General features: G+C 33.4%; 2 protein-coding genes across 3 annotated transcripts; both read left to right on the top strand.

Annotated features, from left to right (window-relative positions):
* Positions 1–4569: 4569 nt before the first annotated feature.
* LOC11443458 (cysteine synthase, chloroplastic/chromoplastic) lies at positions 4570–10140 on the top strand. Its single transcript, XM_024782286.2, has 10 exons — positions 4570–4935; positions 5023–5132; positions 5443–5500; positions 6903–7166; positions 7659–7796; positions 8001–8052; positions 8149–8228; positions 8792–8851; positions 9428–9508; positions 9717–10140. The coding sequence occupies exons 1-10, from the start codon at positions 4720–4722 to the stop codon at positions 9807–9809; spliced, it is 1152 nt and encodes a 383-aa protein (XP_024638054.1). The 5' UTR covers positions 4570–4719; the 3' UTR covers positions 9810–10140.
* A 4708-nt stretch (positions 10141–14848) lies between these two features.
* Positions 14849–18400, top strand: LOC11445175 (cysteine synthase, chloroplastic/chromoplastic). 2 transcript variants are annotated; one of them, XM_039833438.1, is made up of 9 exons: positions 14849–15376; positions 15474–15583; positions 16490–16547; positions 16669–17070; positions 17149–17200; positions 17295–17374; positions 17481–17540; positions 17734–17790; positions 18001–18400. In XM_039833438.1, the coding sequence occupies exons 1-9, from the start codon at positions 15218–15220 to the stop codon at positions 18091–18093; spliced, it is 1071 nt and encodes a 356-aa protein (XP_039689372.1). In that variant the 5' UTR covers positions 14849–15217; the 3' UTR covers positions 18094–18400. The 2 variants fall into 2 exon arrangements, with proteins under 2 accessions (XP_039689372.1, XP_039689371.1); XM_039833437.1 differs by having other exon boundaries at positions 14971–15583; positions 16490–16542.
* Positions 18401–18925: the final 525 nt, after the last annotated feature.

Raw genomic sequence — 18925 nt, 5'->3', positions numbered from 1 at the left:
ATAAAAATTTACTTAAAGATATGGATCAAAAGTAGTGATTAAAATTTTTATAGGGACTAAAAGTTGAAGAAAATTTTTAGAGGGACTAAAATGAAAAGTTGGTATACATGTTGTAATTATTATGTTCGCATGTCGCGAAAGATGTAGTTATGGATGAAAATATAGGTCAGGTCGATCTACATGGGTCTATGATTTAGCTTACGACATGTTAGAACAAACTTTTTTTGTAAATAGAGAAGACTTAGGTTCCTTTAAAAGTTTATTTAGCTTAAAATGCCAGAGTCATAAAAAACCTCTTAGACCTATCAGGACGACTTACTTAAGTAAATATGAATAATGTTATTAATAAATAAGCTTATTAGGATGCATTTATTTTTCACATATTTAAATGTATTACTATATATTAGAATTAAATTATGACATAAGATATAGTTAAATTCTCTAAAAATTCATGTTAAATATTAATAGGGAGTTGAATCACATTAATCTATTAGTTTGTTGGTCTATTTAAATTTATATCTTATTATTTAGGGTTAAATATGTTTTTGATCCCTATAAATATATTAACTTTTTATTTTACTCCCTCTAAATTTTTTTTGACTTTTAGTCCTCCAATTTTCTTTCATATTCACATTTAGTCTCTCCTTTCAAATAAACTCACGTGTAAAATTCATATTATTGAATAAAATTTTGCAGAAAAGTTTATAGTATTATAAGAATCTCTCACTAAAGAAATTAAAATTGTTTAACAAAATAAGAATTAAATACAAATTTCTATATTTTTGGCGGTTAAAAATTCATATTTAATTATTGTTTTGTTAATGAATTATTATTTTTTGGGAGGGTTTTTATAATATTCTACACATATATGCACAATTTCATTAAAAATACAAAGGCTACATATGAGTTGAATTAAAACTAGGGACCAAAAGTAGTGATTGAAATTTTTATAGGGACTAAAAGTCGAAGGGAAATTTTAGAGAGACTGAAATAAAAAGTTGATATATGTAAAGGGATCCAAAATATATTTAACCATGTTATTTATTTAAAAATGTTAATGTCAAACATGTTTTTAAGTAGACTAACATACCATATCAAGCATAGAAAACAAGCTTATGAAAGCCCGCAAACCAGATTTAGACCTTAATTTTTTTGACATACCAGACTTAGACCGTACAAAATCTAGTTCAACTTAGCCTATTTTCATCCTTAAATGTAGGGTACACACAATGATTTTTTCTCTATTAACAATAATTTATATGATATTATATGTACATAGATTATATTTACTATAATAATGAAATAAATTATGCATAGAGAATAATATTGTTATATTAATATTATACATGAGATAATTTATATTTGAAGCATAAATCAGTGATTAATCGTTCAAGAACAAAAACACTTTAATTTTTTTTTTCAAATGATATCGAAATAATCGTATTTCAACCTAGTTCAATTGCTTTTGCAATTATTTTTAAATAACCTTAATAAGAGATTAAGATGAATGGATGGAGTTCTCCAAGGGTCATGTGTATGAGTTCTCTTAGTTTAAGATAACGAGGGATGATGATGAAGTTGTTAGTTTTTATTATTTTTTATTAATCAAATAAATGGAAAATTGTTATTCAATCATTTGGTGGGATCAGCTTTTTTTATTACACAATAACCACCAAAAAGTTTCAGCCTTTATCAGGATCTAGGTCATTCACATAAAAAATTATTAAATCTATGGTTGTTGTTAAACTTTTCCATCATGGAAAAGAACTTCTCATTCCCATGCTAAACCCCACCAACAACACAAATATAAATAGAGAGGGGTTGAGTTTAACATGGGAAAGGGGAATTGTTTTCAACTATGGGAAAGTTTTTTTTGTCCATTAGATTAAAGAGGAGTATTAATTTTATCATGGACTGTCTACACTATATTTTTTCCTTTATCTTTTACACTCTTTTTTGTTCAATCGAATTTTTTTTCTGCCCTTAACAACAGATTCACCCATTTTTCCTCTTCTCATTTCTTCAACTAAGATCCAAGCAGTATCAAAATAGTTAAACTCAAAATGAAGAGGAAAATGGAAAATAATTACTTATTCGTGAGATTGAAGATGAAAATGGAATAGATTAGAGAAGTATGGTTGCTGGCTGACATTTGCCTCTATTTTTTACCAAGATAACCTATTATTGTTTGAAGTGGAAGCACTTCTTCTTCATAAAAAATTGTCTGTAATTTTTTTTTCATCTCTTTTAAATTTGAAGTTCGTTTCCGGTTGAATCGTCATTGGAAGCTCATTTAGTAAGAAAGCAGGAATTTTATAGATTTCTTCTGACGGCAAAAAAAACTAATACAACAATTGAATTTTTAGATCTGGAATACTAATCATGGCAATACTCATACCCGCTCATGGAGGTGAATAAAGGTGGTTAAAGATAGTGTAAAACAAATAATATAGTGTTGACAATCCCACTCATGGAGGTTGAATGAGGGTGAGGAGTGTGGTAAAGCAACATAAATTCGAGATTGTGAGATTGGTCCAACAGGTGGGTGAGAGAGAGATGGAGGAGAGTGAAATTTTTTTTGCGTTGAGTGTCCATGATAAAATTATGTTTCTTACTCAATCTAATGGACAAAAAAAACTTTCCCATGGTGGGAAACAATTCCCCTTTCCCATTTAAACCCCACTTAGAGAAGGAAGTAGACTTGTTTATTAGTAAAACTTCATTGACAATTGAATTATGTGAGCTCTAGCCACTAGGCTACTTAACACAAAAAAAAAAAAAAAAACTTCATTGACAATTGAAGGAAATTGAGAAATTACTTAGGTTGATTAGTTTTAGAAATTAATGAAAAATTACTATCAATTCGGCCCACATTGCATGAAGGTTATTTAAAATCTACATAGACCGTCACATCATCGCATCGCACATTGTCATGTATAACATTTAAAGTTCCTTAAAAAAAAAACATCTAAAGTTAAGAATAAATGAAATTGACTAGCAAATAGCAAAACCAATACCTATTTTAATGTTTAAATTTTTTAAAGATGATTACAAATTTAAAGACCAATTATCATATCTATATATATATATATATGTTTTTTTTATCAGATAGCCTATTGGCTAAAATTCTTCTTTTTCAAGGAGAATAAGTGGGGTGATCGAAATTCAAACCTCGACCCCTGCATACAACAATGCATGTCTCTGTCAACCGAACTATGTTTATGGGGACTTATATCCACTCTTTAACCTAAAAAATAATTTAGCCAAAAAGTAATTAAACTTACAAAATTACATCGCCATGGTGTAAAAATAAATAAAAATAGGCTAAAACGCACCTTTTGCCCCCTAAGTTTACAAAAGTTGCAATTTTGGCCCCTTATTAAAAAAATTGGCAAAAGTGACCCCTTATGTTTAGCCCCTTCTGCAAAATCTCAATTTTGACCCAGTCAATCCTATGTGTCATGCCACCTAATTTAAAAATTTGCCAACTATATATTTTTGTAATTTAAAATAAATAGAAATGCCACAATGTATTTTAATAATTAAAAAAAATAAAAAATGAAAGAGCTTTCTTCTTACCCGATCCAAACGTAAAAATCATTCCTTACTCACAAATCAAAATCCTAATTAAAAATCACAAACAAACTAATTGGTCAAAATCATAGAATTTAAAACTTTCTCAAAAATCCATCCTCTGTACAATAACAATCCAATCCAGAGAACTTGCTTTCACAAAAAAACAAGTTTATCTTCGTGAAATTAGAAACAAAACAATTATTACTTGCTGCTGATGTTGCTGCAATTCTGGGAACCTAGAACAAGGGCGGCGGCGTGAGGATACGAGTTGTTGGAGAAAGAGATAGATCCAATTCCGAGAGAGAGATGTTTAAGGTTTTAGAGGGAGTTTTCGTAGAATTTATTTATTGATTTTTCGTAGATAGATCCGTCAACCACCTCCTCCCTTTTCTTCTTCTCTTTCAGTTCTTTCCATTCCGTTTTCCTCCAAACTAACCGCCGTTTTCTTTTGCTCTTTAGATGACAGATTTAGAATCTGCGATTTGGTTTCAAAGATGAAAGTTTGAGTGTTGTTCGATTTGCTCCGATTTGAGTTATAGGTATATGAGAGATTTCAGATTTGTTCAAAGGTTGCTGGGTTTTTAGTTGTATTTGATGAAGAAGATGAAGAAGAGATGAAGTTCTTCTGAGTTTGTCGCAAGAAGAGAGATAAATTTCCTTTAGTTTCCTTTTTAATTATTTTATTTAAATGAATAATGTGGTGGATTTTGTATTTAATTGAAAATTGAAAAATTACACAAGTGTCATATGAATCAGCTAAGTTAAATGTCACCTCTGCGTTGACCTGATCAAAATTGAGGTTTTGCAGAAGGTGCTAAACATAAGGGGTCACTTTTACCTTTTTTTTAATAGGGGGTAAAAATTACAACTTTTGCAAACTTAGGGGGCAAAAAGTGCGTTTTAGCCATAAAAATATTACCCATCCCTGATTTTGTTGTTCTTGTACCTATTGCCCCTTCGATCTCCCGTGGAGATACTTACTGAAATCGTGGAGTCCACAATCCACAATTTTAGGACTAATAGAATAGAAAAAGGATAGTGCGTGAGCTGTGACTATTCTTTGATACCACAAATCAAAGTTTCGTCTCAACTCTAAAAACATATTCTCCTCCCAAAATTTCTCTGTGGTCTGAACCAACAACAATGGCTTCTACTTCCTTAATCAACTCATTGACTTTTACCTCTCGCACCCCCACTCTTCACTACTTAACCCGCCTCACCCCCACCTCATCACACCGATTCGCTATCTCCCCCCGTTCCATCTCAACCAGAATCTCTTCCCCCGTTCTATGCAAGGCCGTCTCCGTCAATTCCCAAACCACCATCGAAGGTCTCAACATTGCCGATGATGTTACGCAGGTTTGTTTCACACTGTTTTTGTTATTTGTTTGTGCGTGAGAATTAAGCGGGAAATTTCAATGATGAATCTCCATTTTTTTGCTGCAGCTCATAGGAAAAACACCAATGGTTTATCTGAATAGCATCGCAAAGGGTTCCGTTGCTAATATTGCTGCTAAGCTTGAGATTATGGAGCCTTGTTGTAGTGTCAAAGACAGGTAAAAAATTCTTTGTTTTTGTTTTTTCTTTCAATTTGGTTACTCTGCAACAGGGTATGTTTACTGTAAGATTATTTGGTAGTGCGTATGGAAACAATTCATGACATTCCGTAAACCGTTTTCAGTTTATTTCCTTAAGCTTATGAAAAACAATTTGACTTTGTTTTATCTTTTGTTATAGAAATAGCTTATACCGTTATGCATAAGCATTTATACTATAAGTGGTTAGTATATGTCTACATAAGTTTGCATGTAAGAGGTTAATCTATTTCTAGTTATTTTTTATTGCTTTTGATTTGTTCTCTTGCAGGATAGGTTACAGTATGATACTTGATGCTGAGAAGAAAGGAGCCATAACACCTGGGAAGGTAATTTGTTTTTTATTGCTTCTGATTTCAATTGTTGCATGAACTTGTTCATTTTAATGTTCTTTGGTAGATATTAGATAGTGTAGAAGTAGTAGCTGTACTTAACACAGTTTCTGTATATGGTGTATTACATATCTGTACTCTTGTCCTGTGCTACACGCCTACACCTTCATATTATAGGTTCCCAGTTTTCGACTAATCCCTGTGTGAATTGTTAATTACTTTGTGCATATTCAAACAAAAACGAGTTATCTATCTACAATCATTTTTTCTTGTTATGGCAAAGTTCTCTTAAGCAAGGACAAATTCATCAATTTACATGCTTTTTGTCTAGAGATTCTGTTCACTGCACTGGAGTATGCTACGATTTTACTTTTTATAGTAAAACTGTTTATACAAAACAATAACCAAGCCTTTTCCCACTAGGGGGGGGGGGGGGGATGGTGCTAACTGCATATAAGGAATTTTAGCGTTGCAGGAGTTTATATGACCTAATCCGAGTTTAAGCGGGGTGTGTGACTATTATAGGGAAGAAAAAGTGGGACGTGTGAATATTGGCAATAAATTGTTGTATTATCACCTGGCATGTTATCTACTGATAGTTGATACTTATAGAAACTACAACTTACTTTAGGCATTTTGGTATACCACACTCCGATAGAGTGATAGGAAACTTGGGCCTGATGCCCATGATGAGCCAATCATCGGGGCAAATCCACTTAGGTCCACCATCTGGAAGGTCTAGACTAGGAAAAAGAGGGCGGGGTCAGGAGGATAGAATATGTTAGTTGGTGAGGTCAGGAGGATTTTTACAACCACATTGGGCCTGACAACCATGATGAGCCAATCATTGGGGCAAACCACATAGGCCCACCATTTGGAAGGTCTAGACTAGGAGAAAGAGGGTGGGTCAGGAGGATAGAATGTGTCAGCTGGTGAGGTGTGTGCTGATTCCATGTGATTCAATTATAAGAGAGAAGGAATGGGTAGTGGAATTCATTCATGATTAATTCTTAGTGAGTTTGTTAGGAGAGAATATCTTTCTTGTACTGGTAGGAGTCTCCGTCTCTGGATTTGTGATCCCATAGCTGTAGAGCCTCTGAACTCACCTTTCCCATATAAATAATACACATATTTCATCACTGAATTTTGTGATTCTATCACACTCTTTGCTTTGGGATGTAATGAAACAATTGATTTCCTTTTCTTTTATGCTGCACCTGCATCTATGTGTTAGCATTATATGGTTCTTTTGGAAAAGAACAGTGTAGACTTAATGGGAGCTAGTTATATTGTGATGTGATTTCTTTTCTTGCAGATTAATTGTGGATAAATAAATTTAATGTTGCTTCAATCCCTTTTTTATCATTCTTAGTTAACTTGTTTCTGGTATACACTTCAGAGTGTTTTGGTGGAACCTACTAGTGGGAACACAGGAATTGGTCTTGCCTTTATAGCAGCTTCTAAAGGTTATAAACTCATTTTAACAATGCCTGCTTCCATGAGTTTGGAAAGACGAGTTCTTTTGAAAGCATTTGGAGCTGAGCTTGTTTTGACTGAGGCTGCGAAGGGTATGAATGGAGCAGTTCAAAAAGCTGAAGAAATTGTAAAAAGTACACCTGATGCATACATGCTTCAACAATTTGACAATCCTTCAAATCCCAAGGTAAACGGCAACATCTAAGTCTATCTTGACTTGAGTACCCAAATCCCATGTAATTGAAAAAATCAGCATTGATTATTTATTCTTCTTTTATTTGAGTTAAAACCCATGCTTCAAACAGAAGTCACAAAGTCTAGGTTAGGCAAAGATATTTTCTCTTAAAAGATTCATGCACATCAATCCTGCTAAAGGCACCATATAAAAGCATATCAGCCTACTGCCACCCCCATTTTGTCCTCCATTTTCTGACTGAAGCCCCCAAACTTAAAACAACAACAAAATGCTTACAGCTCTAGTTTCCCCAAACATACCAAATCACTAGTTTATTTTTCATTTGTGTGGGGAATTTTAGTTCCTTAGGCATTTGGTTTATTTGTTTATCCCCTTTGCATTCAGTTGAGTTCAAGATGATGGACATATCACTGATAGAGTTCTACTTCTAACGTGGTGAACTGCATTGTGGTATAATATATGAAATTTGGTTCATATGTGCAGATACATTTTGAGACAACTGGGCCAGAGATATGGGAAGATACAAGAGGCAAAATAGATATTTTAGTTGCAGGGATTGGAACTGGTGGAACCATTTCTGGAACCGGTCGATTCCTAAAACAACAAAATTCAAAAGTACAGGTAAATCATTCTCAATGGCATCGTAGAACCATGGGTGTCTTTTAATATCAATTAAGATGAGGTAATATCTGCTAAATACTTGGTGTAAATGGATCTTTGTACTCCATATACTGGTCATGTCTTATCTCTTGAAGTATAATTTAATTTCTAGGGAAGCTTTCTACATTGTCGGTTTCCATTAAAAGTTTCTTTTTCATGTATCAGGTTATTGGTGTAGAGCCTCTCGAAAGCAACATACTTTCAGGTGGAAAGCCAGGTAAGAAATAATAAGTTTCAAATCCAAGTCCAATATCATAATTTTTATATTTTCAAAAGAGCTTTTATCTATTTCCTTTTTTCTGCTAAACCACAGGACCTCACAAAATTCAGGGTATTGGGGCTGGTTTTGTGCCCAGGAATTTGGATGAAGAAGTGCTTGATGAAGTTATAGCGGTCTGTTCTTGTGCTTTGCTGTGTTATTTTATGCCATAATTCAATGCATTATTCGTATTTACGAAGACATTTTCTTCTGACTGTCCCACATGCATAAGTGAATATTTGTTCTTACATTGGAGTTTTCTAAATTCTGGTGGTTGCTACTCATTTCCTAACCCAAGAGTGGTACTCCACATTTGAAGTTAGTTTCAGTAGACTATTTTTCGTTAATGTGCTATAGGGACTATCTGACCAGGATAAATAGAAAATGCCAATATTTTCTTGGTCTGTACTTGTTAGAACTCAACAGAGGGAATAGAGAAAGAGAGATGTGAGAAAAAAGCAAGTAATTGTTATTTGAGTAAGTGCATATCGGATACAGGTTGAGTATTTTTACAGTGAACAGAAACTGTTTCTGTTATCCAACTAACTCGAGTACAGTATGCACTAAAACTTACTTAACTGCACAGGCAGTTAGAATGAAGTTAAGTTAAACTGAAGTCAGTTTAACTGATACAAGGATAGCTAATTGTAAACTCTAATTGTGTACTGTAATTAACCCCCCTGTCTTGATTTGGCAGATATCCAGTGATGAAGCTATTGAAACTACAAAGCAAATAGCACTTCAGGAAGGCTTGCTGGTTAGTGTTTTATGTTAATCTTTTCATCCATTTGCCTGACTTGCATTTTTTAACGTGTTCTGATGCCCATATCATGCGCACTTACACAGTTACATGACATGCTAAAACAGCTTGAAATAATCATGCACAATAACATATTAAAGCATAATGAAGGGCATAAGAACTTTTGTATCTTCATTAGCTGTTGATATGTATCCAAGCACTTGGGGAACCTTCCCTCCCTTAAAGTAGCGCGTAACAATCATATGCACAACAGCACAAGACCATATTAGAACATTATTAAGGGCATAAGAACTTTCATATCTTGATTCGCTGTTAATAAGTATCCAAGCAATGGAAAATCTTCCCTCCCTTAAAGGCAACTATCAAGGGGAAAGAACCAAACCAGTTAAATACTCCACCAAACATTCCATACAATTTAATGCAGGACTTTGACATCCATATTTGTTATTTTCTATTGGTCCGTATCAATCAACTAGCTTCAAATCTTATGACAACTTAATTCTGAACCAAATGAAGATTTCACCTATGTTGGCTTTATACTTTGATCCTTACCTTCTTACCATTGGAAAACAGGTGGGAATTTCTTCAGGTGCTGCTGCTGCAGCTGCATTGCAGGTTGCAAAGAGGCCTGAAAATGAGGGAAAGCTTATTGGGGTATGTATAATTCCTCGTTACAAAAAAAAAAAGAAGTTATTATGGATGGATGGAACTAAACTTTCATAAAATCCGCCTTATATTCTGTTATTTTCATAATAATATCAACCTTGTATTTTTTACTCTTAAAAATTTCATAAAATTTCAAATTTTCAGAATTAGAATACTCTATTTACATTTTAATACCCACAATTTTTATATATTGCAGGTTGTATTCCCAAGCTTTGGTGAAAGATATTTGTCCACTGTTCTTTTCCAGAAAATTCGAGAAGAATGTGAGAACATGCAACCGGAGCCATGAAATAATTTTACACGTTTCAGGTTTCAGACACATTTTTCACAATCATCTTCCATGTTGTAAGGCATGACTATGTGACATATCCATGTTACCCGTTTCTCATTTTTTTGATATTTAAGAAATTAGAAGCTTCTGAACTGGTCATTAGATTTTAAACATGCCACTGATCAACGGCCCTTCAACAATACAGTTTCCGAATATCCTAGCATTTTGGAGGGCAAAACTTTTTGATGGATTATGAATGGTATTAGTCTTCTTTATGTGTTGAAAAATTCTGCATAATGTTCTTAGTTCAAAAATAATGGATGAAACAAAGTTTATCTTTTGCTTTTAATGTGCACCTTTTCTAGACTAGCTAATGTTTGAAGCTGTCAAACCAAATCACCAATTCAACGTTTGCAAATAAATCTGTAATAAAAGAAACAAATGGGGGAAGAATGTTGACCAATTAGTCATCTTCTGGCTTTGCCAATCTAAAAACACAACAAAATAAGAGAAAATTGTACAGTCTACATCATTATTGCTACGTGTAAAACAATTAGGTGTATTGTTTTTGCTTTTAGACACCATGACATGAACAAGAAGGAAGAGACTGCTGCAAATGAGTTGTGTTATTTGAACATTTATTTGTTTGACAGCTTAACAGACAACCACATTATTACAAAGAAAAGTATGTATTGGCACGAAAGTCATAACAATATAGATAAAGTGAAAATATAATGTGAGTATGAGAGATAAAGTTATCACAAAAGTTGTTATAAAATGGTCGTACATATATCATTTCTCGCTGCAAATAAGCAAATGCAGTTCCCCCAGTCTAAATAACATCGAGTCTATGAAAAAACTAACACATACATGACATCAAATGCAACAAAGTTGCATCGACACTAGTAATAATTTGAAGAAATTAATTAAATGTAATCACATGTGTTAATGTCGTATCAATGCATGGCACCCCTATGATCATAAGTGCTTGTGCTTGCATGAAAGAAAATGAACATTGAAGTCTCTAAGCCACCATAATGTATCATATCAATCATCTCCAAATTAATGCAAGAACGAGAAATTGATATTTGTATGACTATTGTGATAATTTTAGAACAACTTTCTCTCTTATACTAACATGATGTAATTATCATCTCTTTTCATCTCTCTCTCTCTCTCTCTCTATATATATATATATATATATATATATATTGTTTTTTGGCTTAATTGCACTTTTGGACCCCTATCTTTTCAAAAGTTGCGGTTATGGGCCCCTAACTAATTTAAATACAAAACAGCCCCCTATGTTTTGATTCTTTGGCAGTTTTGGCCCCCCAAGGCAAAATAAAAAAAAAATTGACACGTGGCACATCACTTAGGGTGCCACGTCAGCGTTGACCGAGTCAACACTGGACTGGGGGTTCAAAACTGCCAAAGAATCAAAACATAGGGGACTCTTTTGTATTTAAATTAGTTAGGGGTCCATAACCGCAACTTTTGAAAAGATAGGGGTCCAAAAGTGCAATTAAGCCTTATTTTTTTACCAATAAAAAGAGTAAAAAAATAAAGTTGTCACAAAAGTTATCAGTTATACAAATATGCAAGAGCTCATTTGTTGACTGGCGCAGTAGTCACATTGCATTTCATATTCAATCGTTGTGCTGTCTGTATGGTAAACGAGGTTGGATGTCTGTGTATATGTTTTTAACCCCACGTTCTAATATAGGAATTATATGCCTGTGAATGTGGGAAAAAATTGCATTTAAATATAAACTTATAATAAATCACATGCTCAAAAGATAAGCAATTTATTTACTAAAATATTTTTATTAATTATAGTTAATGGAGTATTAAGATGATTTGAGATTAGAAAGAAAAAATAATTAATTAACACTTGGTTAATATTCTAAAGAAAAAGCTACTATGTAGTGTGAAGCGGCCACTCAAAGTGTACAACTTTCTCTCATTTTATTTTTGAAAAAAACAAGTATATTAATTTGCCTTTAAACAAAAAAATGTAACACCCTAATAAAAATATCCTCAATAATACTCATGCTTCATGCCACTAGCGAGTAGCGATGAAGTTGACAATATTATGAAGAAGAGAGATTTTAAAAATCAGTTTCATTTTGTTTTATAAACCTGTTTTAGAAGAATCAATTGAAGAAAATGTGTTATCTAAGGAGAAGCCGACAAGATTGGCATAGGGGTACTCAACGATCAAATCATGATTGAATTTAGGTTAAAATATAATTTTAGTCCCTGTAAAAAAAAATTGTTTTTGTCCCTGCAAAATTTTTTGTTTATGAAAATAGTCCTTGACCCCACTTTTGTGATGATTTGCATACGTGGCACATTATAACTGAACCAATTTTGTAGTTTTTGGTCCCGGCAAAATATTTTATTTTTAAAAAAGGTCCCTGCAAAATTTTTTGTTTTTGAAAATAGTCCCTCCAAAAAATTTTGCAGGGATCAAAAACAATTTTTTTTTTACAAGGACTAAAACCAAAACGAGACATATTTGCAGGGACTAAAACCATATTTTAGCCTTGAATTTATGCTTCTATGAAATTGTTTAAAGAATTAAGTAAAATGAATTTATACTATCTCCGTTACTTTTTAATTGTCACTTTTTGACATTTTACACAAGGAAAATTCTATGGTGAAGTCATAAGAATGACTTTTTTGGTGAAGTTAACACTATAACATAAAAAATGTAATGAGTAACACCCCACTGTTTGTAGAATGACATTAAAAGTTCAGCCTCATAATATCATCAATTCATCCGGTTAACAAAATTACACTTAATATAATTTTATCATACCTTGTTCTAAGCGTAACACCCTACAAAGTGTAACACTTAAAGCTATCACATAATATCATCAACTCTATTTGCATGTTAAAGATTCCAACGATAAAATAGTACCTATAAGTCCAAGATGTTGCAAGCATTACTAGATGAATATACTATTGATCATTAATCAGTAATCAACAATTTAAAAATGAATCAAACATTAAAATCAAAATTAACTTTTTCAAAAAAGTCAGTTTCCTGACTGCACCGTAGAAGCTCCCTTTACACAAACTAAGACAATCAATAAATGTTACTACTTTTGATACAATTGTTTTCATTTTTACTATAATGGTCTTATTAATTTAATATTTTTCATTTCATATGTTTCTCTCTCCGCAATAAATATCTAAGGGTAATATCGGTAAAACATTTAATGTTGCATTGAATTTTGAAAGTGACAGTTAAATAGGAACAAAAAATTTCTCTAAAAGTGACAATTAAAAAGAAACGGAGGGAGTATTTGTATACCTTTAATTTTTCTAGGGTTATGCTAACTAGTGCCCTCAGGGCAATGGTTAAGGAAACAAAAAAAAGAAAGTTTTAAGTTGAAAATACCACTTTTTAGACTTTTGAGGAGTTGAATGCACAAGTTTCAATACGAGATTACTATATTTGCTTCCTTAACCATTGCCCTGAGGGCACTGATTAACATTTCCCATTTTTCTATAACGATTTAAACATACTCCCTCCGTCTCACAATATTAATCGTTTAAAGTTTGTGCACGATTATTAAAGAAATGATTAATTGTATTGATTTCAATGGTAAAATTAGTAGCATTTACTAAAACACTCTTATTAATTGTAGTTAGTGGAGTAGTTAAGTTGAATAAAATTCAATAAATAAGGGTATAATAGTGGAAAAAAAAAAAAAATGTTAAATTGGTATTGTAAAGTGACAATTATTTTTTAAAAAAAAAAAGATGCTAAAGAGACAATAATTATGAGATGACGAGCATCATTTTTCTCTATTTCTCTTTTCCCATCACTTCACCAACCTATATTACATATAACAACATCGATCACTCTCTTTATTTCTCTCTTTTTAGCGGTAGATTGAATTTTAGGTGTTTAAGAATTATTTTCCAAAAGCAAATGGGGCAGTCACAATAAGACAAAAGGAGTATTATCTTCCTATCTTGTGTTATTTTGTTGGATCATTAGATGAATTTGAGGGATTATTCATATTGGGTTATGAACAACAAAAAAGTGAGAGAGACAATGCATGTTGACAAGTTTATGAATCATTTTACTTATATATTCCATCCATTTCAGAATGAGTGTCGCTTTAGTCAATTGCATCCAGATTAAGGAATGAAATGAAATAATCATTAGATATAACACTTTTACTAAACTGCCCTTACTTTATAAGAAAAAGACAAACTTAAAGTTGCATTGAAAATTGTGTGAGAGAAAAGTTGGAGAGGGTAAAGTTGGAAGAAAAAAAATAAAGTTGTATTGAAAATGTCATTTTGAAATAAATATTTTAGCTAAAGTGACACTCATTTTGAAACGGAGGAAGCAGTGTTCAACATCCACTTTTAACTTTTCCATCAAATGTGAGACTCTCACTCTTGAAATACAAATAATATTCCTCTTAAGTGTGAGTCAATCAATTCATATGAATACGCTTCTCCTCAAACAGAAGCTTTTTCATTCATATCTACTTGCACCGTCATTGCTTGCTCTCATCAGGACACACCGCGTGAACACCTTGGTCCAGAAGACTTGCACATGCACTACAAGAAGACGGTCAAACCATCAGCTCTATACCATTGTTGGACCATGATAAGAGTTCAGAAGATCATTCACATTGGACCAAGAACAACCACACAAGTGAGAGAGACCACATCTCCATCTAAGCCATTTGCAATTTTTTTTACTGGAAAACACAACTTCATTCTATTGAATGTTAAAGCAGTCAAGCTACTCCATTGCAGTAAACTACCCAATACGAAAATTAATGTGCATTTGGTCGGGTGTGAAATTTTTGTTAAATCTTGATCTAACCATTAAGCTATTACTCGTGTCATATGCTGCTACACATCATATATTGTCCTATCTTGCCTTGGAACTCACGAAAACAATTTATTCAAGGCATTTAGACTTAGCAGTTTGCACTCATTTCCGAGACAATTGTGCAGTGAAGAAAGAATATACAAATGAACAACAATGAAATGAAACCCTTCTTGGATGGTGCATGAAATCTTGACAAGTATGAATTTTAGTTCTTTATATCACTCTTAACTTGAAGGGAATTATTTCTCAAAAATAACTAAAGCCCTTGAGTCGTTAAGTACTGGCGGTGGTTTGTAGAATTCAAGTTGGCATTAGGTGAGAGCAGACAGGGCCAGAAAAGTGGTTATAAAAAATATTTCAATCATGGAGGGATTCAAATATTATATTTCACTATCTCAGTGTTAATAGATATTTTAATCTATCTTTTACTGTACTGCAATCATGGAGTAATATTAAAATAAACAAACACAATCAACCATGATCTTGTGCATTTCGTGCGTGTACCTTATCTTCTTTTAACAATGTTATGTGATCTGAGAATTCTCAACAAACAACAATGGCTTCTTCCTCCTTAGTCAAGTCTTTGACTTGTGCTTTGCGTGCTGGCCGTATCAGCCACTGTTTCAGCTCCACCAGGATCTTTTCGTCTTCCACTGTTTATGTCGAATCCCAAACTAGCAACGATGTTCTCAATATTGCCGATGATATTACACAGGTCGGTTTCACACACTATTTTTGTTTTGTTTTTTCTTATTTTGTAGCATGCAATTCGGTGATGAATCTCCATTTTTTTTGCTGCTTGCATGGCACAACTCATAGGAAAAACGCCAATGGTTTACCTGAAGAGTATCACTAAGGGCTCAGTTGCTAACATTGCTGCAAAGCTTGAGGTTATGGAGCCTTGTTGTAGTGTCAAAGACAGGTAGATGTGTGTGTATGACAACATTAATCGTTCTCTTCTTCCTTTTTAAACATTTTGGTTCCATTATCTTGCATTTTTTTTTTGTTTCCTTTCTATATTTGTTGGTCAGTCAACGGGTGATATTTTTGGACCTCGGTGATATTTTTGGACCTTTCTATATTTCCTTTTTAAGATCGATCAATCTGAATGTTCACATTAAATATTAGAATACACACTTTAAATTTGAAACGTCTTATCTTAACCAAACGGTGAGATCTGTCCCAGCGGCAGGACTGCATGCAATCTAAATCCCATATTTTTATCAGTAATGCTATATCTAGCAATAGTTTTTTCCAGAATTTATCCTGAAGCCTTAAGTGTCTTTTTCTTAAAGGAAGTCGGAACTTCAACTCTAAGATTGGGTGGAAAAACGGCAAGCAGTGGTATAAACCAGGGATTCAGCCCCTGACAATGTGTTTATAAATGGGGGCAATCCTCACATCAGAAGCCGGTTTTGTGGGGTTGTGTTAGGCTCAAACACGATTTCTAAGATGATATCAGAGCCTCTACAAGATCTATTGGGCCACTTGTTATCAGGTTTCCGCTATCGGGCCAAGCCCAATAGTGCTGGTTTTGTGGGGTCGCGAGGCGGTTACCGTCGAACTTAAATGTTCTGTACAACTAATTAGCTGATATAGCACCATTGCTTAGCATTATTAGCATAGCGTTACAACGTCATTATTTTTAGGTGTAAACAACAACTATAACAACATCATTGCTCAGCATAATTTGAACAAACTGTTATTTTCTTGCAATTGACAACACCGGGTGGTATTAATATATGTCCACATAAATTTGCATATAAAGGTTCAATTCAATCTATCTCTATTTTTTGTATTTTATTGTTTCTGATTTGTTTTCTTGCAGGATAGGTTATAGCATGATCCTTGATGCAGAGCAAAAAGGACTCATAACACCTGGTAAAGTAAAATACGATAGAATGACTAATCATGTGCATTGTTAATTACTTGTGCACGAGTATTAAAACAAAAAAACAATATTATCTCTCATGACTGTTAATGACCTGTTTCTGGTATGCACTTCAGAGTATTTTGGTAGAACCTACCGGTGGGAACACAGGAATTGGTCTTGCCTTTGTCGCAGCTACTAAAGGTTATAAACTCATTTTGACAATGCCTGTTTCAATGAGTTTAGAAAAAAGAGTTCTTATGAAAGCATTTGGAGCTGAGCTTGTTTTGACCGAATATTCCAAGGCTATAAGTGGAGCAATTCAAAAAGCTGAAGAAATTGTAAAAAATACACCTAATGTATACATGCTTCAACAATTTGATAATCCTTCAAATCCTAAGGTGCATTTTGAGAATACCGGGCCAGAGATATGGAAAGATACAAAAGGAAAAGTAGATATTTTAGTCGTGGGAATTGGAACTGGTGGAACTCTTTCTGGAGCTGGTAGATTCCTAAAACAACAAAATCCAAAAATAAAGGTAAATCATTCTCAAGAGAAGCTTTCTACCTAGCTTGTTGATTTCCGTTTAACATTTTATTCTCTATGTATCAATCAGTGTATCGGTGTAGAGCCTCTCGAATGCAACGTACTTTCAGGTGGAAAGCCAGGTAAGAAATAGAATAAGTTTCTACAATTCCAAGTCTAATATGTTATTTCCTTTAAAGAGCAATTATCTATTTATTTTTTCCTGCTAAATCACAGGACCTCACATAATTCATGGTATTGGATCTGGTTTTGTGCCCAAGAATTTGGATAAAAAAATCCTTGATGAAGTTATAGCGGTGTGTTCATGTGCCTTTTTTTTAATGCTATCATCAAAATCCAATGCATCATTCTGATTTATCAAGACATTCTCTTCTGATTGTCTGCATGTGGCAACTTTTGCAGATATCCGGGGAAGAATCTGTCAAAACTGAAAAGCTAATAGCACTCCAGGAAGGCATGCTGGTTAGTGCTTTATGCTCATCTTTTTAGCTATCATGTGCACTTACACAGTTACATGCCAAAGCAGCTTGAAACAATCTTGCACAGGACATTATATTAAAGCATAATTAATGCAGGGCATAAGAACTTTTGTATCTTGATTAACTGTTGGCATTATACTTTGATCCTTACTTACATTCTTACCATTGGAAATCAGGTGGGAATTTCTTCAGGTGCTGCTAAGAGACCTGAAAATGAGGGAAAGCTTATTGTGGTATGCATATTTCCTCACAAAAAAAAATAATTATTATGTAAGGAGTTTAATTGATCGACCTTGGATGGTATGTAAACAATGGCAGAGATGGATTATATGTCTCTCTTCTCCCAATCTGATTATATTCTGTTATTTTCAGAAACTTTCAAATTTGCAGACGTAAATATTTTATTTTCATTTTAATACCCCACAAGTTTTTACTTATTGCAGGTTATATTCCCAAGCTTCGGTGAAAGATATGTGTCTACTTTTCTTTTCCAGGAAGCTCGAGAAGAATGTAAGAAAATGCAACCGGAGCCATGAAACAATTTTACTCTTTCATGTTTTAGACACATTTTCAACAGCACTTTGTACGAGTGTTCGATGGAACCCTTATTTTGCTTGGACAAATAGCCTCCTACTCTTCGATGAGTGTTAGCTTTCCTTGGATCTCCATCACTTGGCACTCTTGCTTTGTATCCTGGTCTTCCACTTTTTTTTGTTGTATTTTTGTTTTCCGTTGTATTTTCTTTTTTCCATGGGTGGGTTGTCTCTTAGGAATTGTTTTCCTTGCTACTTCAACGAGTATAAAGATTTTGAGGCTCAGTTCATGAGAGCTTTTTGCAATGAACTGAGGAAGGTAACCGCAACCTAGGATTTTATGGTTTGCAAGCATATGATAGCATTCAAATGGTTGGACATGCAATAGACAGAACGGCTAGTGGTAATGGTAATGACAAAAAGACATTACTACAAGAAAGAAATTGTGTTTACCATTTTTATTGGTTTAAGTGGAGAAATTCAATTTAAACTAGAACAGCTTTTACAGAATCCTACATTGAGGATTGTAAATGTAGATGGAAAGAGTTACAGAGAATTAGACTTTTGGACTCTAGAAAATGGATTCTTCACTAACATCTCCACAGAACAAGTTAAAAATGGTGCTTCTAGGAACTCAGAAAGTTGAAGTGGTGCAGTAATTTGGCCTGGAAAGTTGCTTAGAGCTCCAAAGGGATGGAACCTACCTACTAAACAAAAACCAATGAGAATTGCATTTTCCAAATTTATCAAGATTGATATAACAAAAATAGGCTAAAATATGGTTTTAGTCCCTCAAAATATGACTCGTTTTGGTTTTAGTCCCTGTAAAATAAAA

This window comes from Medicago truncatula, chromosome 4 (assembly GCF_003473485.1).
Source record: "Medicago truncatula cultivar Jemalong A17 chromosome 4, MtrunA17r5.0-ANR, whole genome shotgun sequence".
Classification (NCBI taxonomy): domain Eukaryota; kingdom Viridiplantae; phylum Streptophyta; class Magnoliopsida; order Fabales; family Fabaceae; genus Medicago; species Medicago truncatula.
The sequence above is the reverse complement of the archived record's forward strand: the minus strand, read 5'-3'. Positions and strand labels throughout refer to the sequence as shown.